The sequence below is a fragment of the Somniosus microcephalus genome, unplaced genomic scaffold (genome assembly GCF_052327205.1).
Source record: "Somniosus microcephalus isolate GS21.2 unplaced genomic scaffold, FLI_Smic_1.0 unresolved_chr1, whole genome shotgun sequence".
NCBI lineage: Eukaryota > Metazoa > Chordata > Chondrichthyes > Squaliformes > Somniosidae > Somniosus > Somniosus microcephalus.
Genome location: NW_028225179.1, coordinates 43,081,048 through 43,106,921, shown reverse-complemented (window position 1 = coordinate 43,106,921; position 25,874 = coordinate 43,081,048). Strand labels below are relative to the sequence as shown.

Below are 25,874 nucleotides of genomic sequence, written 5' to 3'. Positions count from 1 at the left end.
ACCCTCTGGGACCGGGTGTCACAGTGCGTTAGATACCCTATCCTTTCCCCCTCTAGGACCGGGTGTCACAGTGTGTTAGATACACTGTCCTTTCCCCCTCTGGGACCGGGTGTCACAGTGCATTGGATACACTGTCCTTTCCCTCTCTGGGACAGGGTGTCACAGTGCGTTAGATACACTGTCCTTTCCCCCTCTGGGACCGGGTGTCACAGTGTGTTAGATACACTGTCCTTTCCCCCTCTGGGACCGGGTGTCACAGTGCGTTAGATACACTGTCCTTTCACCCTCTGGGACCGGGTGTCACAGTGTGTTAGATACACTATCCTTTCCCCCTCTGGGATCGGGTGTCACAGTGCGTTAGATACAGTGTCCTTTCCCCCTCTGGGACCGGATGTCACAGTGCATTAGAGGCACTGTCCTTTCCCCCTCTGGGACCAGGTGTCACAGTGCGTTAGATACACTGTCCTTTCCCCCTCTAGGACCAGGTGTCACAGTGCGTTAGATACACTGTCCTTTCCCCCTCTGGGCCCGGCTATCACAGTGCGTTAGATACACTGTCCTTTCACCCGCTGGGCCCGGGTGTCACAGTGTGTTAGATACACTGTCCTTTCACCCTCTGGGACCGGGTGTCACAGTGCGTTAGATACACTGTCCTTTCCCCCTCTGGGACCGGGTGTCACAGTGTGTTAGATACACTGTCCTTTCACCCTCTGTGACCGGGTGTCACAATGTGTTAGATACACTGACCTTTCCCCCTCTGGGACCAGGTGTCACAGTGTGTTAGATACACTGTCCTTTCCCCCTCTGGGACCGGGTGTCACAGTGTGTTAGATACACTGTCCTATCCCCCTCTGGGACCGGGTGTCACAGTGTGTTAGATACACTGTCCTCTCCCCCTCTGGGACCGGGTGTCACAGTGCGTTAGATACACTGTCCTTTCCCCCTCTGGGACCGGGTGTCACAGTGCGTTAGATACACTGTCCTTTCCCCCTCTGGGACCGGGTGTCACAGTGCGTTAGATACACTGTCCTTTCCCCCTCTGGGACCGGGTGTCACAGTGCGTAAGATACACTGTCCTTTCACCCTCTGGGACCGGGTGTCACAATGCGTTAGATACCCTATCCTTTCCCCCTCTAGGACCGGGTGTCACAGTGTGTTAGATACACTGTCCTTTCCCCCTCTGGGACCGGGTGTCACAGTGCATTGGATACACTGTCCTTTCCCTCTCTGGGACAGGGTGTCACAGTGCGTTAGATACACTGTCCTTTCCCCCTCTGGGACCGGGTGTCACAGTGTGTTAGATACACTGACCTTTCCCCCTCTGGGACCGGGTGTCACAGTGCGTTAGATACACTGTCCTTTCACCCTCTGGGACCGGGTGTCACAGTGTGTTAGATACACTATCCTTTCCCCCTCTGGGACCGGCTGTCACAGTGCGTTAGATACAGTGTCCTTTCCCCCTCTGGGACCGGATGTCACAGTGCATTAGAGGCACTGTCCTTTCCCCCTCTGGGGCCAGGTGTCACAGTGCGTTAGATACACTGTCCTTTCCCCCTCTGGGACCAGGTGTCACAGTGCATTAGATACACTGTCCTTTCCCCCTCTGGGCCCGGGTGTCACAGTGCGTTAGATACACTGTCCTTTCACCCTCTGGGCCCGGGTGTCACAGTGTGTTCGATACACTGTCCTTTCCCCCTCTGGGACCGGGTGTCACAGTGCGTTAGATACACTGTCCTTTCCCTCTCTGGGACCGGGTGTCACAGTGCGTTAGATACACTGTCCTTTCCACCTCTGGGACCGGGTGTCACAGTGCGTTAGATACACTGTCCTTTCCCCCTCTGGGACCGGGTGTCACAGTATGTTAGATACACTGTCCTTTCCCTCTCTGGGACCGGGTGTCACAGTGTGTTAGATACGCTGTCCTTTCCACCTCTGGGACCGGGTGTCACAGTGCGTTAGATACACTGTCCTTTCCCCCTCTGGGACCGGGTGTCACAGTGTGTTAGATACACTGTCCTTTCCCCCTCTGGGACCGGGTGTCACAGTGTATTAGATACACTGTCCTTTCCACCTCTGGGACCGGGTGTCACAGTGCGTTAAATACACTGTCCTTTCCCCCTCTGGGACCGGCTGTCACAGTGTGTTAGATACACTGTCCTTTCCCCCTCTGGGACCGGGTGTCACAGTGCGTTAGATACACTGTCCTTTCCCCCTCTGGGACCGGGTGTCACAGTGTGTTAGATACACTGTCCTTTCCCCTCTGGGACCGGGTGTCACAGTGTGTTAGATACACTGTCCTTTCCCCCTCTGGGCCCGGGTGTCACAGTGCGTTAGATACACTGTCCTTTCACCCTCTGGGGACCGGCTGTCACAGTGCGTTAGATACACTGTCCTTTCCCCCTCTGGGACCGGGTGTCACAGGGCGTTAGATACGCTGTCCTATCCCCCTCTGGGACCGGGTGTCACAATGTGTTAGATACACTGTCCTTTCACCCTCTGGGACCGGGTGTCACAGTGCGTTAGATACACTGTCCTTTCACCCTCTGGGACCGGCTGTCACAGCGTGTTAGATACACTGTCCTTTCCCCCTCTGGGACCGGGTGTCACAGTGCGTTAGATACACTGTCCTTTCACCCTCTGGGACCGGGTGTCACAGTGCGTTAGATACCCTATCCTTTCCCCCTCTAGGACCGGGTGTCACAGTGTGTTAGATACACTGTCCTTTCCCTCTCTTGGAGAGGGTGTCACAGTGCGTTGGATACACTGTCCTTTCCCCCTCTGGGACCGGGTGTCACAGTGCGTTAGATACCCTATCCTTTCCCCCTCTGGGACCGGGTGTCACAGTGCATTGGATACACTGTCCTTTCCCTCTCTTGGAGAGGGTGTCACAGTGCGTTGGATACACTGTCCTTTCACCCTCTGGGACCGGGTGTCACAGTGCGTTAGATACCCTATCCTTTCCCCCTCTGGGACCGGGTGTCACAGTGCATTGGATACACTGTCCTTTCCCTCTCTTGGAGAGGGTGTCACAGTGCGTTGGATACACTGTCCTTTCCCCCTCTGGGACCGGGTGTCACAGTGTGTTAGATACACTGTCCTTTCCCCCTCTGGGACCGGGTGTCACAGTGCGTTAGATACACTGTCCTTTCACCCTCTGGGACCGGGTGTCACAGTGTGTTAGATACACTGTCCTTTCACCCTCTGGGACCGGGTGTCACAGTGCGTTAGATACACTGTCCTTTCCCCCTCTGGGACCGGGTGTCACAGTGTGTTAGATACACTGTCCTTTCCCCCTCTGGGACCGGGTGTCACAGTGCGTTAGATACACTGTCCTTTCCCCCTCTGGGACCGGGTGTCACAGTGCATTAGATACAGTGTCCTTTCCCCCTCTGGGACCGGATGTCACAGTGCATTAGAGGCACTGTCCTTTCCCCCTCTGGGACCAGGTGTCACAGTGTGTTAGATACACTGTCCTTTCCTCCTCTGGGCCCGGCTGTCACAGTGCGTTAGATACACTGTCCTTTCACCCTCTGGGACCGGGTGTCACAGTGCGTTAGATACACTGTCCTTTCCCCCTCTAGGACCAGGTGTCACAGTGCGTTAGATACACTGTCCTTTCCTCCTCTGGGCCCGGCTGTCACAGTGCGTTAGATACACTGTCCTTTCACCCTCTGGGACCGGGTGTCACAGTGCGTTAGATACACTGTCCTTTCCCCCTCTGGGACCGGGTGTCACAGTGTGTTAGATGCACTGTCCTTTCACCCTCTGGGACCGGGTGTCACAATGTGTGAGATACACTGACCTTTCCCCCTCTGGGACCAGGTGTCACAGTGTGTTAGATACACTGTCCTTTCCCCCTCTGGGACCGGGTGTCACAGTGTGTTAGATACACTGTCCTCTCCCCCTCTTGGACCGGGTGTCACAGTGTGTTAGATACACTGTCCTCTCCCCCTCTGGGACCGGGTGTCACAGTGTGTTAGATACACTGTCCTTTCCCCCTCTGGGACCGGGTGTCACAGTGCGTTAGATACACTGTCCTTTCCCCCTCTGGGACCGGGTGTCACAGTGCGTTAGATACACTGTCCTTTCCCCCTCTGGGACCGGGTGTCACAGTGTGTTAGATACACTGTCCTTTCCCCCTCTGGGACCGGGTGTCACAGTGCGTTAGATACACTGTCCTTTCCCCCTCTGGGACCGGGTGTCACAGTGCGTTAGATACACTGTCCTTTCCCCCTCTGGGACCGGGTGTCACAATGCGTTAGATACCCTATCCTTTCCCCCTCTAGGACCGGGTGTCACAGTGTGTTAGATACATTGTCCTTTCCCCCTCTGGGACCGGGTGTCACAGTGCATTGGATACACTGTCCTTTCCCTCTCTGGGACCGGGTGTCACAGTGCGTTAGATACACTGTCCTTTCCCCCTCTGGGACCGGGTGTCACAGTGTGTTAGATACACTGACCTTTCCCCCTCTGGGACCGGGTGTCACAGTGCGTTAGATACACTGTCCTTTCACCCTCTGGGACCGGGTGTCACAGTGTGTTAGATACACTATCCTTTCCCCCTCTGGGACCGGGTGTCACAGTGCGTTAGATACAGTGTCCTTTCCCCCTCTGGGACCGGATGTCACAGTGCGTTAGATACACTATCCTTTCCCCCTCTGGGACCGGGTGTCACAGTGCGTTAGATACACTGTCCTTTCCCCCTCTGGGCCCGGGTGTCACAGTGCGTTAGATACACTGTCCTTTCACCCTCTGGGCCCGGGTGTCACAGTGTGTTAGATACACTGTCCTTTCCACCTCTGGGACCGGGTGTCACAGTGCGTTAGATACACTGTCCTTTCCCCCTCTGGGACCGGGTGTCACAGTGTGTTAGATACACTGTCCTTTCCCCCTCTGGGACCGGGTGTCAGTGTCTTAGATACACTGTCCTTTCCACCTCTGGGACCGGGTGTCACAGTGCGTTAGATACACTGTCCTTTCCCCCTCTGGGACCGGCTGTCACAGTGTGTTAGATACACTGTCCTTTCCCCCTCTGGGACCGGGTGTCACAGTGCGTTAGATACACTGTCCTTTCACCCTCTGGGACCGGCTGTCACAGTGCGTTAGATACACTGTCCTTTCCCCCTCTGGGACCGGGTGTCACAGTGCGTTCGATACACTGTCCTATCCCCCTCTGGGACCGGGTGTCACAGTGTGTTAGATACACTGTCCTTTCACCCTCTGGGACCGGGTGTCACAGTGCGTTCGATACACTGTCCTATCCCCCTCTGGGACCGGGTGTCACAGTGCGTTAGATACACTGTCCTTTCACCCTCTGGGACCGGCTGTCACAGCGTGTTAGATACACTGTCCTTTCCCCCTCTGGGACCGGGTGTCACAGTGCGTTAGATACACTGTCCTTTCACCCTCTGGGACCGGCTGTCACAGCGTGTTAGATACACTGTCCTTTCACCCTCTGGGACCGGGTGTCACAGTGCGTTAGATACACTGTCCTTTCCCCCTCTGGGCCCGGGTGTCACAGTGCGTTAGATACACTGTCCTTTCCCCCACTGGGACTGGGTGTCACAGTGTGTTAGATACACTGTCCTTTCCCCCTCTGGGACCGGGTGTCACAGTGTGTTAGATACACTGTCCTTTCCCCCTCTGGGACCGGGTGTCACAGTGCGTTAGATACACTGTCCTTTCCCCCTCAGGGACCGGCTGTCACAGTGTGTTAGATACACTGTCCTTTCACCCTATGTGACCGGGTGTCACAGTGTGTTAGATACACTGTCCTTTCCCCCTCTGGGACCGGGTGTCACAGTGTGTTAGATACACTGTCCTTTCCCCCTCTGGGACCGGGTGTCACAGTGCGTTAGATACACTGTCCTTTCCCCCTCTGGGACCGGGTGTCACAGTGTGTTAGATACACTGTCCTTTCCCCTCTGGGACCGGGTGTCACAGTGTGTTAGATACACTGTCCTTTCCCCATCTGGGCCAGGGTGTCACAGTGCGTTAGATACACTGTCCTTTCACCCTCTGGGACCGGCTGTCACAGTGCGTTAGATACACTGTCCTTTCCCCCTCTGGGACCGGGTGTCACAGTGCGTTAGATACACTGTCCTTTCCCCCTCTGGGACCGGGTGTCACAGTGCGTTAGATACACTGTCCTTTCACCCTCTGGGACCGGCTGTCACAGTGCGTTAGATACACTGTCCTTTCCCCCTCTGGGACCGGGTGTCACAGTGCGTTAGATACACTGTCCTTTCCCCCTCTGGGACCGGGTGTCACAGTGTGTTAGATACACTGTCCTTTCACCCTCTGGGACCGGGTGTCACAGTGCGTTAGATACACTGTCCTTTCACCCTCTGGGACCGGCTGTCACAGCGTGTTAGATACACTGTCCTTTCCCCCTCTGGGACCGGGTGTCACAGCGTGTTAGATACACTGTCCTTTCACCCTCTGGGACCGGCTGTCACAGCGTGTTAGATACACTGTCCTTTCACCCTCTGGGACCGGGTGTCACAGTGCGTTAGATACACTGTCCTTTCCCCCTCTGGGCCCGGGTGTCACAGTGCGTTAGATACACTGTCCTTTCCCCCACTGGGACTGGGTGTCACAGTGTGTTAGATACACTGTCCTTTCCCCCTCTGGGACCGGGTGTCACAGTGTGTTAGATACACTGTCCTTTCCCCCTCTGGGACCGGGTGTCACAGTGCGTTAGATACACTGTCCTTTCCCCCTCAGGGACCGGCTGTCACAGTGTGTTAGATACACTGTCCTTTCCCCCTCTGGGACCGGGTGTCACAGTGCATTAGATACACGGTGCTTTCCCCCTCTGGGACCGGGTGTCAGTGCGTTATATACACTGTCCTTTCCCGCTCTGGGACCGGGTGTCACAGTGCCTTAGATACACTGTCCTTTCCCCCTCTGGGACCGGGTGTCACAGTGCATTAGATACACGGTGCTTTCCCCCTCTGGGACCGGGTGTCAGTGCGTTATATACACTGTCCTTTCCCCCTCTGGGACCGGGTGTCAGTGCGTTAGATTCACTGTCCTTTCCCCCTCTGGGACCGGGTGTCACAATGTTTTAGATACACTGTCCTTTCCTCCTCTGGGACAGGGTGTCACAGTGTTTTAGATAAACTGTCCTTTCCCCTACTGCAGGTTGAATCCAGCTTGAGAATGAAACTCTTCCCCCTCCAAAAAGCCTGTAAAATCCGGAATTTGGAATCAGCCTGAATCCTCAGTCTGTGGTTGATCGCAGGCGCAAAGTGTCGGATCATTCAGACTCACTCACCGGAAATACCATCTGACAGATTCATGCACTGACATGCATGGGGAGTGGGAGGGAGTGAGGGAATGATCAAGAGGGACAGAGCAGGAGAGAGGGAGAGGGAGATTGAGAGGGAGGGAGACACAGATTTAACTACATGGGACAAGGTAGGGTGAGACAGATAGACCAAGGAAGGGAGGGAAAGAGAGACAGAGAGACAGAAAGAGAGAGAGAGAGAGCGAGAGAGAGAGAGACAGAGTGAGAGAGAGACAGAAATGGAGGGACAGAGAGAGACAGAGAGAGAAAGAGACAGAGAGAGAAAGAGACAGAGAGAGAGACAGAGAGAGAAAGAGATAGAGAGAGAAAGAGACAGAGAGAGAAAGAGGCAGAGAGAGACAGAGTGAGAGAGAGAGAGTCAGAAATGGAGGGACAGAGTGAGACAGAGAGAGACAGAGAGAGAGAGACAGAGAGAGAGATACAGAGAGAGAGGGAGAGCGAGATCTCAGACCTGTGTGTTTTCCATCCTCTCTGTTCTGTGTTGTGTACTGACAGCTCCTGTGTCCTCCCCGTGCCCGGGGCTGTGACCTAATTTCTCCTGAGCCCGTCAGGGAACGGGTTTCGGAGAGCAGCTCAGAGCTGACTGTGCCCTCGGACGCCCGCCCCCCACCCACGCCTGGCACCTCGTCTCCCCGGTGACCGAGGGAACGCAACCCAACCCAGCCACAGACGTCTGGCCTGTCCCGACACTCCTGGGAAGAGGCAGGCAAAGCTTCCGTCCACACCAACCTCTCCCTCCCACAATGTCCGAGCTCACACTGTCAACATGCTGCAGCGCAGGCACTCTCCGACCTGCCTTCCAGAACCTTCTCAGCTCATCCACATTCCTCTTACGAGAGCTAGAGCCTGATTTGTCAGCATCAATGTGAGAAAGCATCAGGAGAGAGAATTAACTCATTGCTTCTCCATGTTCAGCTCACTGGAGTCCAGTACAGAGGGATGCTCTCAGACCCAGTGCTCACTGTCTCTGTCTCACGCTGTCAGTCCAGTGCTCACTGTCGCTGTCTCAAACTGTCAGTCCAGTGCTCACTGTCTCTATCTCACACTGTCAGTCCAGTGCTCACTGTCGCCATCTCACACTGTCAGTCCAGTGCTCACTGTCTCTATCTCACACTGTCAGACCCAGTGCTCACTGTCTTTATCTCACACTGTCAGACCCAGTGCTCACTGTCTCTATCTAACACTGTCAGACCCAGTGCTCACTGTCTCTATCTCACACTGTCAGGGTGTAAAAGAAAAGACAGCCATCCGTGGCTAAGTAAAGAAATTAAGGATAGTATTGGACTAAAAACAAGGGCATATAAGGTAGCCAAATCTAGTGGGAGGATAGCGGATTGGGAAAACTTTAAAAGACAGCAAAAAATAACAAAAAGATTGATTAAGAAAGGGAAGATAGATTATGAAAGTAAATTAGCAAAAAATATAAAAACAGATAGTAAGAGTTTTTATAGTTATATAAAAAGAAAAAGGGTGGCTAAAGTAAATGTTGGTCCCTTAGAGGATGAGACCAGGAAATTAATGGTGGGAAATATGGAGATGGCAAAAACACTGAATGAATATTTTGTATCAGTCTTTACAGTAGAGGACACCAAGAATATCCCAACACTGGACAAACAGGGGCTATAGGGGGGGAGGAGCTAAACATGATCAAAATCACTAAGGAAGTGGTACTCGGTAAAATAATGGGACTCAAGGCGGATAAATTACCTGGACCGGATGGCTTACATCCTAGGGTCTTGAGGGAAGTGGCGGTAGGGATTGTGGATGCATTGGTAATAATTTTCCAAAATTCCCTGGACTCGGCAAAGGTCCCGGCAGACTGGAAAACTGCTAATGTAACACCCTTATTTAAAAAGGGCAGTAGACAGAAGGCTGGAAACTATAGACCGGTTAGCCTAACATCTGTGGTAGGTAAAATTTTGGAGTCCATTATTAAGGAGACAGTAACAGGACATTTGGATAATCATAATTTAATAGGACAAAGTCAGCATGGTTTTATGAAGGGGAAGTCATGTTTGATAAATTTGCTGGAGTTCTTTGCGGAAGTAACATATAGGGTGGATAAAGGGGAACCAGTGGACGTAGTGTATTTAGACTTCCAAAAGGCATTTGACAAGGTGCCACACAAAAGATTATTGCTTAAGATAAAAAATCACAGGATTGGGGGTAATATTCTGGCATGGATAGAGGATTGGCTATCTAACAGAAGGCAGAGAGTTGGGATAAATGGTTCATTCTCAGACTGGCAATCAGTAACTAGTGGTGTTCCGCAGGGGTCAGTGCTGGGTCCCCAACCATTTACAATCCATATTAACGATTTGGAGGAGGGGACCGAGTGTAACATATCAAAGTTTGCAGATGATACTAAGATGGGGGGGGAAAGTAGTGAGTGAGGAAGACATAAAAAACCTGCAAGGGGACATAGACAGGCTAAGTAAGTGGGCAGAGATTTGGCAGATGGAATACAATACTGGAAAGTGTGAGGTTATGCACTTTGGCAGGAAAAATCGTAGAGCAAGTTATTATCTTAATGGCAAGAAACTGGAAAGTACTTAAGTACAAAGGGATCTGGGGGTCCTGGTGCACGAAACTCAAAAGGTTAGTATGCAGGTGCAGCAAGTGATTAAGAAGGCCAATGGAATGTTGGCTTTCATTGCTAGGGGGATAGAATATAAAAATAGGGAGGTATTGCTTCAGTTGTACAAGGTATTGGTGAGACCGCACCTGGAATACTGCATACAGTTTTGGTGTCCATACTTAAGAAAAGACATACTTGCTCTCGAGTCAGTACAAAGAAGGTTCATTCGGTTAATCCCGGGGATGAGGGGATGGACGTATGAGGAGAGGTTGAGTAGATTGGGACTCTACTCATTGGAGTTCAGAAGAATGAGAGGCGATCTTATTGAAACATATAAGATTGTGAAGGGGTTGGATCGGGTGGATGCGGGGTGGATGTTCCCGATGATGGGTGAAACTAGAACTAGGGGGCATAGTCTTAGAATAAGGGGCTGCTCTTTCAAAACTGAGATGAGGAGGAACTACTTCACTCAGAGGGTGGTAGGTCCATGGAATATGCTGCCCCAAAAAGCTGTAGAAGGTACATCATTACATAAATTTAAAACAGAAATAGACAGTTTCCTGGAAGTAAAAGGAATTAAGGGTTACGGGGAGCGGGCAGGAATTTGGACATGAGTCTAGGTTTGGATCGGTCATGGCCCTGTGGGTAGCGGAGCGGGCCCAGGGGCCGTGTAGCCTGATCCTGCTCCTAGTTCGTGTGCCTAATTCTGTTAGATTCAGGAGATGGTTCTGTGATAGTAGATTGGCGGTTAGGATCAGATCAGCCATGATCTTATTGAATGGCGGAGCAGGCTCGAGGGGCCGATTGGCCTACTCCTGCTCCTATTTCTTATGTTCTTATGCTCACTGTCTCTATCTCACACAGTCAGAGCCAGTGCTCGCTGTCTCTCACAGTCAGACCCAGTGCTCACTGTCTCTCACAGTCAACCCAGTGCTCACTGTCTCTGTCTCACACTGTCAGTCCAGCGCTCACTGTCTCTGTCTCACAGTCAGTCCCAGTGCTCGCTGTCTCTGTCTCACGCTGTCAATCCCAGTGCTCACTGTCTCTCACAGTCAATCCAGTGCTCACTGTCTCTGTCTCACACTGTCAGTCCAGTGCTCACTGTCTCTATCTCACAGTCAGTCCCAGTGCTCGCTGTCTCTGTCTCTGTCTCACGCTGTCAATCCCAGTGCTCGCTGTCTCACACTGTCAGTCCTGTGCTCACCGTCTCTGTCTCACACTGTCAGACCCAGTGCTCGCTGTCTCTGTCTCATGCTGTCAATCACAGTGCTTGCTGTCGCACACTGTCAGTCCTGTGCTCACTGTCTCTGCCTCACACTGTCAGTCCCAGTGCTCACTGTCTGTCTCACACTGACTCTAGCTCGCTGTCTCACACTGTCAGTCCTGTGCTCACTGTCTCTGTCTCACACTGTCAGACCCAGTGCTCACTGTCCCTGTCTCACACTGTCAGTCCAGTGCTCACTGTCTCACACTGTCAGCCCAGTGCTCACTGTCTCTGTCTCACACTGTCAGTCCAGTGCTCACTGTCTCTGTCTCACAGTCAGTCCCAGTGCTCGCTGTCTGTCTCACACTGACTCTAGCTCGCTATCTCACACTGTCAGACCCAGTGCTCACTGTCTCTGTCTCACACTGACTCTAGCTCGCTATCTCACACTGTCAGTCCTGTGCTCACTGTCTCTGTCTCACACTGTCAGAACCAGTGCTCACTGTCTCTGTCTCACACTGTCAATCCAGTGCTCACTGTCTCTGTCTCACAGTCAATCCAGTGCTCACTGTCTCTGTCTCACACTGTCCGTCGCAGTGCTCGCTATCTCTGTCTCACACTGTCAGTCCCAGTGCTCGCTGTCTCTGTCTCACACTGTCAATCCAGTGCTCACTGTCTCTGTCTCACACTGTCAGTCCCAGTGCTCGCTGTCTCTGTCTCACACTGTCAGTCCAGTGCTCACTGTCTCTGTCTCACACTGTCAATCCAGTGCTCACTGTCTCTGTCTCACACTGTCAGTCCCAGTGCTCGCTGTCTCTGTCTCACACTGTCAGTCCAGTGCACACTGTCTCTGTCTCACACTGTCAGTCCCAGTGCTCGCTGTCTCTGTCTCACACTGCCAGTCCAGTGCTCACTGTCTCTATCTCACACTGTCAGACCCAGTGCTCACTGTCTCACACAGTCAGTTTAGTGCTCTGTGTCTCTGTCTCACACTGTCAGTCCAGTGCTCGCTGTCTCTGTCTCACACTGTCAGTCCAGTGCTCACCGTCTCTGTCTCACACTGTAAGTCCAGTGCTCACTGTCTCTGTCGATCCAGTGCGTGCTGCCTCTATCTCGCACTGTCAGACCCAGTGCTCACTATCTCTGTCTCACACAGTCTCTAGCTCGCTGTCTCATACTGTCGGACCCAGTGCTCGCTGTCTCACACTGTCAGACGCTATGCTCACTGTCTCACACAGTCAGTCCCAGTGCTCACTGTCTTACACTGTCAGAGCCAGTGCTCACTGTCTCACACTGTCAGACCCAGTGCTGACTGTCTCACACTGCCAGTCCAGTGCTCACTGTCTCTATCTCAAACTGTCAGACCCAGTGCTCACTGTCTCTATCTCACAATGTCAATCCAGTGCTCACTGTCTCTGTCTCACGCTGTCAGTCCAGTGCTCACTGTCTCTGCCTCACACTGTCAGTCCAGTGATCGCTGTCTCTGTCTCACACTGTTTATCCAGTGCTCACTGTCTCTGGCTCACACTGTCAGTCCAGTGCTCACTGTCTCTGTCTCACACTGTCAGCCCAGTGCTCTCTGTCTCATACTGTCGGTCCAGTGCTCGCTGTCTCTCACTGTCAGCCCAGTGCTCGCTGTCTCTCACTGTCAGTCCAGTGCTCGCTGTCTCTCACTGTCAGTCCAATGCTCGCTGTCTCTCACTGTCAGTCCAGTGCTCGCTGTCTGTCACTGTCAGTCCAGTGCTCGCTGTCTCTCACTGTCAGTCCAGTGCTCGCTGTCTCTCACTGTCAGTCCAGTGCTCGCTGCCTCACACTGTCAGTCCAGTGCTCGCTGCCTCACACTGTCAGTCCAGTGCTCGCTGTCTCTCACTGTCAGTCCAGTGCTCGCTGCCTCACACTGTCAGTCCAGTGCTCGCTGTCTCTCACTGTCAGTCCAGTGCTCTGTGTCTCACACTGTCAGTCCAGTGCTCACAGTCTCACACTGTCAGTCCAGTGCTCGCTGTCTCACACTGTCAGTCCAGTGCTCACTCTCTCTCTCACTGTCAGTCCAGTGCTCGCTGTCTCTCACTGTCTGTCCAGTGCTCGCTGCCTCACACTGTCAGTCCAGTGCTCGCTGTCTCTCACTGTCAGTCCAGTGCTCGCTGCCTCACACTGTCAGTCCAGTGCTCGCTGTCTCTCACTGTCAGTCCAGTGCTCTGTGTCTCACACTGTCTGTCCAGTGGTCGCTGTCTCTCACTGTCAGTCCAGTGCTCACAGTCTCACACTGTCAGTCCAGTGCTCGCTGTCTCACACTGTCAGTCCAGTGCTCACTCTCTCTCTCACTGTCAGTCCAGTGCTCGCTGCCTCTCACTGTCTGTCCAGTGCTCGCTGCCTCACACTGTCAGTCCAGTGCTCGCTGTCTCTCACTGTCAGTCCAGTGCTCTGTGTCTCACACTGTCAGTCCAGTGCTCGCTGTCTCACACTGTCAGTCCAGTGCTCACTGTCTCTGTCTCACACTGTCAGTCCCAGTGCTCGCTGTCTCTGTCTCACACTGTCAGTCTATCAGTCTAGTGCTCACTGTCTCTGTCTCACACTGTCAGTCCCAGTGCTCACTGTCTCTGTCTCATACTGTCAGTTCAATGCTCGCTGTCTCTGTCTCACACTGTCGGTCCAGTGCTCGCTGTCTGTCTCACACTGTAAGTCCAGTGCTCGCTGTCTCTGTCTCACACTGTCAGTCCAGTGCTTGCTGTCTCTGTCTCACACTGTCGGTCCAGTGCTCACTGTCTGTCTCACACTGTCAGTTCAGTGCTCGCTGTCTCTGTCGATCCAGTGCGTGCTGCCTCTATCTCATACTGTCGGACCCAGTGCTCGCTGTCTCACACTGTCAGATGCTGTGCTCACTGTCTCACACAGTCAGTCCCAGTGCTCGCTGTCTTACACTGTCAGAGCCAGTGCTCACTGTCTCACACTGTCAGACCCAGTGCTGACTGTCTCACACTGCCAGTCCAGTGCTCACTGTCTCTATCTCACACTGCCAGTCCAGTGCTCACTGTCTCTATCTCACACTGTCAGACCCAGTGCTCACTGTCTCTATCTCACAATGTCAATCCAGTGCTCACCGTCTCTGTCTCACACTGTCAGTCCAGTGCTCACTGTCTCTGTCTCACACTGTCAGCCCAGTGCTCTCTGTCTCTCACTGTCAGTCCAGTGCTCGCTGTCTCTCTCTGTCAGTCCAGTGCTCGCTGTCTCTAACTTTCAGTCCAGTGCTCACTGTCTGTCTCACACTGTCAGCTCAGTGCTTGCTGTCTGTCTCACACTGTAAGTCCATTGCTTGCTGTCTCTGTCTAACACTGTCAGTCCAGTGCTCGCTGTCTCTGTCTCACACTGTCAGTCCAGTGCTCGCTGTCTGTCTCACACTGTCAGTCCAGTGCTCACTGTTTCTGTCTCACACTGTCAGTCCAGTGCTCGCTGTCTCTGTCTCACACTGTCAGTCTAGTGCTCGAAGTCTCTGTCTCACACTGTCAGTCCTCACTGTCTCTGTCTCACACTGTCAGTCCAGTGCTCACTGTCTCTGTCTCACACTGTCAGTCCAGTGCTTGCTGTCTCTGTCTCACACTGTCAGTCCAGTGCTCACTGTCTCTGTCTCACACTGTCAGTCCAGTGCTCACTGTCTCTGTCTCACACTGTCAGTCCAGTGCTCACTGTCTCTGTCTCACACTGTCAGTCCAGTGCTCGCTGTCTCTGTCTCACACTGTCAGTCCAGTGCTCGCTGTCTCTGTCTCACACTGTCAGTCCAGTGCTCGCTGTCTCTGTCTCACACAGTCAGTCCAGTGCTCACTGTCTCTGTCTCACACTGTCAGTCCAGTGCTCACTGTCTCTGGTCTCACACTGTCAGTCAGTGCTTGCTGTCTCTGTCTCACACTGTCAGTCCAGTGCTCACTGTCTCTGTCTCACACTGTCAGTCCAGTGCTCGCTGTCTCTGTCTCACACTGTCAGTCCAGTGCTCACTGTCTCTATCTCACACTGTCAGTCAGTGCTCACTGTCTCTGTCTCACACTGTCAGTCCAGTGCTTGCTGTCTCTGTCTCACACTGTCAGTCCAGTGCTTGCTGTCTCTGTCTCACACTGTCAGTTCAGTGCTCGCTTTCTCTGTCTCACACTGTCAGTCCAGTGCTCACTGTCTCTGTCTCACACTGTTAGTCCAGTGCTTGCTGTCTCTGTGTCACACTGTCAGTTAAGTGCTCGGTGTCTCTGTCTCACACTGTCAGTCCAGTGCTCACTGTCTCTGTCTCACACTGTCAGTTCAGTGCTCACTGTCTCTGTCTCACACTGTCAGTCCAGTGGCCCCTTGTCTCTGTCTCACACTGTCAGTCCAGTGCTCACTGTCTCTGTCTCACACTCAGTCCAGTGCTCACTGTCCCTGTCTCACACTGTTAGTCAGTGCTCACTGTCTCTGTCTCACACTGTCAGTCCAGTGCTCACTGTCTCTGTCTCACACTCAGTCCAGTGCTCACTGTCCCTGTCTCACACTGTTAGTCCAGTGCTCACTGTCTCTGTCTCACACTGTCAGTCCAGTGCTCACTGTCTCTGTCTCACACTGTCAGCCCAGTGCTCTCTGTCTCTCACTGTCAGTCCAGTGCTCGCTGTCTCTCACTGTCAGTCCAGTGCTCGCTGTCTCTCACTGTCAGTCCAGTGCTCGCTTTCTCTCACTGTCAGTCCTGTGCTCGCTGTCTCACACTGTCAGTCCAGTGCTCACTGTCTCTGTCTCACAGTCAGTCCAAGTGCTTGCTGTCTCACACTGTCAGTCCTGTGCTCACTGTCTCTGCCTCACACTGTCAGTCCCAGTGCTCACTGTCTGTCTCACACTGACTCTAGCTCACTATCTCACACTGTCAGACCAGTGCTCACTGTCTCTGTCTCACACTGACTCTAGCTCGCTATCTCACACTGTCAGTCCTGTGGTCACTGTCTCTGTCTCACACTGTAAGACCCAGTGCTCACTGTCTCTGTCTCACACTGTCAATCCAGTGCTCACTGTCTCTGTCTCACACTGTCAATCCAGTGCTCGCTGTCTCTGCCTCACACTGTCAGTCCCAGTGCTCGCTGTCTCTGTCTCACACTGTCAATCCAGTGCTCTCTGTCTCTGTCTCACACTGTCAGTCCCAGTGCTCGCTGTCTCTGTCTCACACTGTCAGTCCAGTGCTCACTGTCTCTGTCTCACACTGTCAATCCAGTGCTCACTGTCTCTGTCTCACACTGTCAGTCCCAGTGCTCGCTGTCTCTGTCTCACACTGTCAGTCCAGTGCTCACTGTCTCTGTCTCACACTGTCAGCCCCAGTGCTCGCTGTCTCTGTCTCACACTGTCAGTCCAGTGCTCACTGTCTCTGTCTCACACTGTCAGTCCCAGTGCTCACTGTCTCTGTCTCACACTGCCAGTCCAGTGCTCACTGTCACTGGCTCCCACTGTCAGTCCAGTGCTCGCTGTCTCACACTGTCAGTCCAGTGCTCACTGTCACTGTCTCCCACTGTCAGTCCAGTGCTCACTGTCTGTGTTGATCCAGTGTGTGCTGTCTCTATCTCACACTGTCAGACCCAGTGCTCACTATCTCTGTCTCACACAGTCTCTAGCTCGCTGACTCATACTGTCGGACCCAGTGCTCGCTGTCTCACACTGTCAGACGCTGTGCTCACTGTCTCACACCGTCAGACCCAGTGCCCACTGTCTCTCACTGCTAGTCCAGTGCACACTGTCTCTCACTGCCAGTCCAGTGCTCGCTGTCTCACACTGCCTGTCCAGTGCTCACTGTCTCTATCTCACACTGTCAGACCCAGTGCTCACTGTCTCTATCTCACACTGTCAATCCAGTGCTCGCTGTCTCACACTGTCAGTCCAGTGCTCACTGTCTCTATCTCACACTGTCAGACCCAGTGCTCACTGTCTCACACAGTCAGTTTAGTGCTCTGTGTCTCTGTCTCACACTGTCAGTCCAGTGCTCGCTGTCTCTGTCTCACACTGTCAGTCCAGTGCTCACTGTCTCTGTCTCACACTGTCAGTCCAGTGCTCACTGTCTCTGTCGATCCAGTGCGTGCTGCCTCTATCTCACACTGTCAGACCCAGTGCTCACTTTCTCTGTCTCACACAGTCTCTAGCTCACTGTCTCATACTGTCGGACCCAGTGCTCGCTGTCTCACACTGTCAGATGCTGTGCTCACTGTCTCACACAGTCAGTCCCAATGCTCGCTGTCTTACACTGTCAGAGCCAGAGCTCACTGTCTCACACTTTCAGGCCCAGGGCTGACTGTCTCACACTGCCAGTCCAGTGCTCACTGTCTCTATCTCACACTGTCAGACCCAGTGCTCACTGTCTCTATCTCACAATGTCAATCCAGTCCTCACCGTCTCTGTCTCACACTGTCAGCCCAGTGCTCTCTGTCTCATACTGTCAGATCCAGTGCTGACAGTCTCACACTGTCAGTCCAGTGCTCACTGTCTCTGTCTCACACTGTCAGTCCCAGTGCTCACTGTCTCTGTCTCACACTGTCAGTCCAGTGCTCACTGTCTCTATCTCACACTGTCAGTCCAGTGCTCGCGGTCTCTGTCTCACACTGTCAGTCGAGTGCTCGCTGTCTGTCTCACACTGTCATTCCAGTGCTCAGTGTCTCCATCTCACACTGTCAGTCCAGTGCTCGCTGTCTCACACTGTCAGTCCAGTGTTCGCTGTCTCTGTCTCACACTGTCAGTCCAGTGCTCACTGTCTCTTTCGATCCAGTGCATGCTGCCTCTGTCTCTCACTGTCAGACCCAGTGCTCACTATCTCTGTCTCACACAGTCTCTAGCTCGCCGTCTCATACTGTCGGACCCAGTGCTCGCTGTCTCACACTGTCAGACGCTGTGCTCACTGTCTCACACAGTCAGTCCCAGTGCTCGCTGTCTCACACTGTCAGTCCAGTGCTCACTGTCTCTGTCTCACACTGTCAGTCCAGTGCTCACTGTCTCTGTCTCACACTGTCAGTCCAGTGCTCACTGTCCCTGTCTCACACTGTCAGTCCAGTGCTTGCTGTCTCTGTCGCACACTGTCTGTCCAGTGCTCGCTGTCTGTCTCACACTGTCAGTTCAGTGCTCGCTGTCTCTGTCTCACACTGTCGGTCCAGTGCTCGCTGTCTGTCTCACACTGTCAGTTCAGTGCTCGCTGTCTCTGTCTCACACTGTCGGTCCAGTGCTTGCTGTCTGTCTCACACTGTCAGTTCAGTGCTCGCTGTCTCTGTCTCACACTGTCAGTTCAGTGTTCGCTGTCTCTGTCTCACACTGTCACTCCATTGCTCACGTTCTCATATTGTCACTCCAGTACTCACTGTTTCACACCGTCTGTCCAGTGCCCAGTGTCTCACACTGTCAGTCCAGTTCTTGCTATCTCAATCCCATACTGTCAATCCCACTACACACTGTTTCTGTCTCACACTGTCAGTCCAGTGCTCAGCATCTCTATCTCACACTGTCAGTCTGGTGCTCACTGTCTCTGTCTGACATTGTCAGTCCAGTGCTCACTGTCCCTGTCTCACACTGTCAGTCCCGTGCTCGCCGTCTCTGTCTCAAACTGTCAGTCCAGTGCTCACTGTCCCTGTCTCACACTGTCAGTCCAGTGCTCGCTGTCTCTGTCTCAAACTGTCAGTCCAGTGCTCGCATTCTCTGTCTCACACTGTCAGTCGAGTACTCGCGGTCTCTGTCTCTCACTGTCAGTCCAGTGCTCGCTGGATATGTCTCACACTGTCATTCTAGTGCTCAGTGTCTCCATCTCACACTGTCAGTCCAGTGCTCGCTGTCTCACACTGTCAGTCCTAGTGTTCGCTGTCTCTGTCTCACACTATCAGTCCAGTGCTCACTGTCTCTGTCGATCCAGTGCATGCTGCCTCTATCTCACACTGTCAGACGCTGTGCTCACTGTCTCACACAGTCAGTCCTAGTGCTTGCTGTCTTACACTGTCAGAGCCAGTGCTCACTGTCTCTATCTCACACCGTCAGACCCAGTGCTCACTGTCTCACACTTTCAGTCCAGTGCTTGCTGTCTCAATCCCACACTGTCAATCCCAATACACACTGTCTCCAACTCACAATGTCAACCCAGTGCTCACCGTCTCTGTCTCACACTGTCAGTCCAGTGCTCACTGTCTCTGTCTCACACTGTCAGTCCAGTGCTCGCTGTCTCACACTGTCAGTCCAGTGCTCGCTGTCTCACACTGTCAGTCCAGTGCTCGCTGTCTCACACTGTCAGTCCAGTGCGCGCTGTCTCACACTGTCAGTCCAGTGCTCACTGTCTCACACTGTCAATCCAGTGCTCGCTGTCTCACACTGTCAGTCCAGTGCTCGCTGTCTCACACTGTCAGTCCAGTGCTCGCTGTCTCACACTGTCAGTCCAGTGCTCGCTGTCTCACACTGTCAGTCCAGTGCTCGCTGTCTCACACTGTCAGTCCAGTGCTCGCTGTCTCTCACTGTCAGTCCAGTGCTCGCTGTCTCACACTGTCAGTCCAGTGCTCACTGTCTCACACTGTCAGTCCAGTGCTCGCTGTCTCACACTGTCAGTCCAATGCTCACTCTCTCTCACTGTCAGTCCAGTGCTCACTGTCTCTGTCTCACACTGTCAGTCCCGTGCTCACTGTCTCTGTCTCACACTGTCAGTCCAGTGCTCACTGTCTCACACTGTCAGTCCAGTGCTCGCTGTCTCACACTGTCAGTCCAGTGCTCACTGTCTCACACTGTCAGTCCAGTGCTCGCTGTCTCACACTGTCAGTCCAGTGCTCGCTGTCTCACACTGTCAGTCCAGTGCTCACTGTCTCTGTCTCACACTGTCAGTCCAGCGCTCGGTCTCTCTGTCTCACTCTGTCAGTCCAGTGCTCACTGTCTTTATCTCACACTGTCAGTCCAGTGCTCACTGTCTCACACTGTCAGTCCAGTGCTCGCTGTCTCTCACTGTCAGTCCAGTGCTCACTGTCTCACTGTCAGTCCAGTGCTCACTGTCTCACACTGTCAGTCCAGTGCTCACTGCCTCTCACTGTCAGTCCACTGCTCACTGTCTCACACTGTCAGTCCAGTGCTCACTGTCTCTGTCTCACACTGTCAGTCCAGTGCTCACTGTCTCACTGCCAGTCCAGTGCTCACTGTCTCACACTGTCAGTCCAGTGCTCACTGTCTCACAATGTCAGTCCAGTGCTCACTCTCTCACACTGTCAGTCCAGTGCTCGCTGTCTCACTCTGTCAATCCAGTGCTCACTCTCTCTGTCTCACTCTGTCAGTCCATTGCTCGCTGTCTCTGTCTCACACTGTCAGTCTGGTGCTCACTGTCGCTATCTCCCACTGTCAATCCAGTGCCCACTGTCTCACACAATCAGTCCAGTACTCGCTGTCTCACACTGTCAGTCCAGTGTTCGCTGTCTCACACTGTCAGTCCAGTGCTCGCTGTCTCACACAATCAGTCCAGTACTCGCTGTCTCTGTCTCACACTGTCAGTCCAGTCTTCACTGTCTCTATCTCACACTGTCAGTCCAGTGCTCGGTGTCTCTATCTCACACTGTCAGTCCAGTGCTCACTGTCTCACACTGTCAGTCCAGTACTCGCTGTCTCACACTGTCAGTCCAGTGTTCGCTGTCTCACACAATCAGTCCAGTGTTCGCTGTCTCACACAATCAGTCCAGTACTCGCTGTCTCTGTCTCACACTGTCAGTCCAGTCTTCACTGTCTCTATCTCACACTGTCAGTCCAGTGCTCGGTGTCTCTATCTCACACTGTCAGTCCAGTGCTCGCTGTCTCACACTGTTAGTCCAGTGCTCGCTGTCTCACACTGTCAGTCCAGTGCTCGCTGTCTCACACTGTTAGTCCAGTGCTCGCTGTCTCACACTGTCAGTCCAGTGCTCACTGTCTCACACTGTCAGTCCAGTGCTCGCTGTCTCACACTGTCAGTCCAGTGCTCGCTGTCTCACACTGTCAGTCCAGTGCTCGCTGTCTCTGTCTCACACTGTCAGTCCAGTGCTCGCTGTCTCACACTGTTAGTCCAGTGCTCGCTGTCTCACACTGTCAGTCCAGTGCTCACTGTCTCACACTGTCAGTCCAGTGCTCTGTGTCTCACACTGTTAGTCCAGTGCTCGCTGTCTCTGTCTCACACTGTCAGTCCCGTGCTCACTGTCTCTGTCTCACACTGTCAGTCCAGTGCTCTGTGTCTCACACTGTTAGTCCAGTGCTCACTGTCTCTGTCTCACACTGTCAGTCCCGTGCTCACTGTCTCTGTCTCACACTGTCAGTCCAGTGCTCACTGTCTCACACTGTCAGTCCAGTGCTCGCTGTCTCACACTGTCAGTCCAGTGCTCACTGTCTCACACTGTCAGTCCAGTGCTCGCTGTCTCACACTGTCAGTCCAGTGCTCGCTGTCTCACACTGTCAGTCCAGTGCTCACTGTCTCTGTCTCACACTGTCAGTCCAGCGCTCGGTCTCTCTGTCTCACTCTGTCAGTCCAGTGCTCACTGTCTTTATCTCACACTGTCAGTCCAGTGCTCACTGTCTCACACTGTCAGTCCAGTGCTCGCTGTCTCTCACTGTCAGTCCAGTGCTCACTGTCTCACTGTCAGTCCAGTGCTCACTGTCTCACACTGTCAGTCCAGTGCTCACTGCCTCTCACTGTCAGTCCACTGCTCACTGTCTCACACTGTCAGTCCAGTGCTCACTGTCTCTGTCTCACACTGTCAGTCCAGTGCTCACTGTCTCACTGCCAGTCCAGTGCTCACTGTCTCACACTGTCAGTCCAGTGCTCACTGTCTCACAATGTCAGTCCAGTGCTCACTCTCTCACACTGTCAGTCCAGTGCTCGCTGTCTCACTCTGTCAATCCAGTGCTCACTCTCTCTGTCTCACTCTGTCAGTCCATTGCTCGCTGTCTCTGTCTCACACTGTCAGTCTGGTGCTCACTGTCGCTATCTCCCACTGTCAATCCAGTGCCCACTGTCTCACACAATCAGTCCAGTACTCGCTGTCTCACACTGTCAGTTCAGTGTTCGCTGTCTCACACTGTCAGTCCAGTGCTCGCTGTCTCACACAATCAGTCCAGTACTCGCTGTCTCTGTCTCACACTGTCAGTCCAGTCTTCACTGTCTCTATCTCACACTGTCAGTCCAGTGCTCGGTGTCTCTATCTCACACTGTCAGTCCAGTGCTCACTGTCTCACACTGTCAGTCCAGTACTCGCTGTCTCACACTGTCAGTCCAGTGTTCGCTGTCTCACACAATCAGTCCAGTGTTCGCTGTCTCACACAATCAGTCCAGTACTCGCTGTCTCTGTCTCACACTGTCAGTCAGTCTTCACTGTCTCTATCTCACACTGTCAGTCCAGTGCTCGGTGTCTCTATCTCACACTGTCAGCCAGTGCTCACTGTCTCACACTGTCAGTCCAGTACTCGCTGTCTCACACTGTCAGTCCAGTGCTCGCTGTCTCACACAATCAGTCCAGTGCTCGCTGTCTCTCACTGTCAGTCCAGTACTCGCTGTCTCAGTCTCACACTGTCAGTCAGTCTTCACTGTCTCTATCTCACACTGTCAGTCCAGTGCTCGGTGTCTCTATCTCACACTGTCAGTCCAGTGCTCGCTGTCTCTCACTGTCAGTCCAGTACTCGCTGTCTCTGTCTCACACTGTCAGTCCAGTCTTCACTGTCTCTATCTCACACTGTCAGTCCAGTGCTCGGTGTCTCTATCTCACACTGTCAGTCCAGTGCTCGCTGTCTCACACTGTTAGTCCAGTGCTCGCTGTCTCACACTGTCAGTCCAGTGCTCGCTGTCTCACACTGTTAGTCCAGTGCTCGCTGTCTCACACTGTCAGTCCAGTGCTCACTGTCTCACACTGTCAGTCCAGTGCTCGCTGTCTCACACTGTCAGTCCAGTGCTCGCTGTCTCACACTGTCAGTCCAGTGCTCGCTGTCTCTGTCTCACACTGTCAGTCCAGTGCTCGCTGTCTCACACTGTTAGTCCAGTGCTCGCTGTCTCACACTGTCAGTCCAGTGCTCACTGTCTCACACTTTCAGTCCAGTGCTCTGTGTCTCACAGTGTTAGTCCAGTGCTCGCTGTCTCTGTCTCACACTGTCAGTCCCGTGCTCACTGTCTCTGTCTCACACTGTCAGTCCAGTGCTCTGTGTCTCACACTGTTAGTCCAGTGCTCACTGTCTCTGTCTCACACTGTCAGTCCCGTGCTCACTGTCTCTGTCTCACACTGTCAGTCCAGTGCTCACTGTCTCACACTGTCAGTCCAGTGCTCGCTGTCTCACACTGTCAGTCCAGTGCTCACTGTCTCACACTGTCAGTCCAGTGCTCGCTGTCTCACACTGTCAGTCCAGTGCTCGCTGTCTCACACTGTCAGTCCAGTGCTCACTGTCTCTGTCTCACACTGTCAGTCCAGCGCTCGGTCTCTCTGTCTCACTCTGTCAGTCCAGTGCTCACTGTCTTTATCTCACACTGTCAGTCCAGTGCTCACTGTCTCACACTGTCAGTCCAGTGCTCGCTGTCTCTCACTGTCAGTCCAGTGCTCACTGTCTCACTGTCAGTCCAGTGCTCACTGTCTCACACTGTCAGTCCAGTGCTCACTGCCTCTCACTGTCAGTCCACTGCTCACTGTCTCACACTGTCAGTCCAGTGCTCACTGTCTCTGTCTCACACTGTCAGTCCAGTGCTCACTGTCTCACTGCCAGTCCAGTGCTCACTGTCTCACTGTCAGTCCAGTGCTCACTGTCTCACACTGTCAGTCCAGTGCTCACTGCCTCTCACTGTCAGTCCACTGCTCACTGTCTCACACTGTCAGTCCAGTGCTCACTGTCTCTGTCTCACACTGTCAGTCCAGTGCTCACTGTCTCACTGCCAGTCCAGTGCTCACTGTCTCACACTGTCAGTCCAGTGCTCACTGTCTCACAATGTCAGTCCAGTGCTCACTCTCTCACACTGTCAGTCCAGTGCTCGCTGTCTCACTCTGTCAATCCAGTGCTCACTCTCTCTGTCTCACTCTGTCAGTCCATTGCTCGCTGTCTCTGTCTCACACTGTCAGTCTGGTGCTCACTGTCGCTATCTCCCACTGTCAATCCAGTGCCCACTGTCTCACACAATCAGTCCAGTACTCGCTGTCTCACACTGTCAGTCCAGTGTTCGCTGTCTCACACTGTCAGTCCAGTGCTCGCTGTCTCACACAATCAGTCCAGTACTCGCTGTCTCTGTCTCACACTGTCAGTCCAGTCTTCACTGTCTCTATCTCACACTGTCAGTCCAGTGCTCGGTGTCTCTATCTCACACTGTCAGTCCAGTGCTCACTGTCTCACACTGTCAGTCCAGTACTCGCTGTCTCACACTGTCAGTCCAGTGTTCGCTGTCTCACACAATCAGTCCAGTGTTCGCTGTCTCACACAATCAGTCCAGTACTCGCTGTCTCTGTCTCACACTGTCAGTCCAGTCTTCACTGTCTCTATCTCACACTGTCAGTCCAGTGCTCGGTGTCTCTATCTCACACTGTCAGTCCAGTGCTCGCTGTCTCACACTGTCAGTCCAGTGCTCGCTGTCTCACACTGTCAGTCCAGTGCTCGCTGTCTCACACTGTCAGTCCAGTGCTCGCTGTCTCACACTGTCAGTCCAGTGCTCGCTGTCTCACACTGTCAGTCCAGTGCTCGCTGTCTCACACTGTCAGTCCAGTGCTCGCTGTCTCACACTGTCAGTCCAGTGCTCGCTGTCTCACACTGTCAGTCCAGTGCTCGCTGTCTCACACTGTCAGTCCAGTGCTCGCTGTCTCACACTGTCTGTCCAGTGCTCACTGTCTCACACTGTCAGTCCAGTGCTCGCTGTCTCACACTGTCAGTCCAGTGCTCGCTGTCTCTGTCTCACACTGTCAGTCCAGTGCTCGCTGTCTCACACTGTCAGTCCAGTGCTCACTGTCTCACACTGTCAGTCCAGTGCTCGCTGTCTCACACTGTCAGTCCAGTGCTCGCTGTCTCACATGGTCAGTCCAGTGCTCGCTGTCTCTGTCTCACACTGTCAGTCCAGTGCTCGCTGTCTCACACTGTTAGTCCAGTGCTCGCTGTCTCACACTGTCAGTCCAGTGCTCACTGTCTCACACTGTCAGTCCAGTGCTCTGTGTCTCACACTGTTAGTCCAGTGCTCTGTGTCTCACACTGTTAGTCCAGTGCTCACTGTCTCAGGGATATGGGGAGAAGGTGGGTCGGTGGAGTTGAGCGATAGGGGGGAGAAGCTGGGTAGGTGGGGTTGAGGGACATAGGGAGAAGGTGAGTAGATGACAGAGAGAGGGAAGAGAGAGACACACAGAAGGAGAGACAAAGAGAGAGAGACACACAAGAGAGAGAGGGAGAAGAGGGAGACAGACAGAAATAGAGAGAAAGACACACAGAGAGACAGAAGGTGAAAGTGAAAAAGAGAAATGGAGTGACGGGACAGAGTGATAGAGAGATAGGGAGAGAGAGAAAGACAGAGACAGCGAGGCGAAGAGAGAGAGATGCAGAACGATAGAGACAGAAAGAGAGAAAGAGAAAGAGAGAGACAGAAAAAGAGTGAGAGACAGAAAGAGAGAATGGAGAAGGAGAGGGAGCGGAATAATGAGAGGGAGAGAGAAAGGCCGTGGTAAATTGAGAGAGAGAAAGTAAGAGATAGCGATAGAGAGAGTGGGAGACAGAGTGAGAGAGGGACAGGGAGAGAGGGAGTGGGAGATTAAGAGAGAGGGATAGAGGGAAAGGGGTGAGGGGGAGGGAGAGAGGGGGAGAGGGAGAGAGAGGGGGAGAGGGAG

At 53.3% G+C, this 25,874-nt stretch overlaps 1 protein-coding gene across 2 annotated transcripts in view; it reads right to left on the bottom strand.

The window, feature by feature from the left end:
* LOC147094867 (cardiotrophin-2-like) overlaps positions 1 to 25,874 on the bottom strand; it is a 53,056-nt gene that overhangs the window by 19,275 nt on the left and 7,907 nt on the right. Inside the window, exon 1 of one of the 2 annotated variants that reach the window (XM_085974479.1) lies at positions 7,764 to 8,715. The exons of the other annotated variant lie outside the window; for it this stretch is intronic. Coding sequence (XP_085830605.1) covers positions 7,764 to 7,778 — 15 coding nt within the window. The 5' untranslated portion in view covers positions 7,779 to 8,715. Of the gene's footprint in view, positions 1 to 7,763; positions 8,716 to 25,874 lie in introns of those variants that run through there. 2 annotated transcript variants of the gene reach the window in all.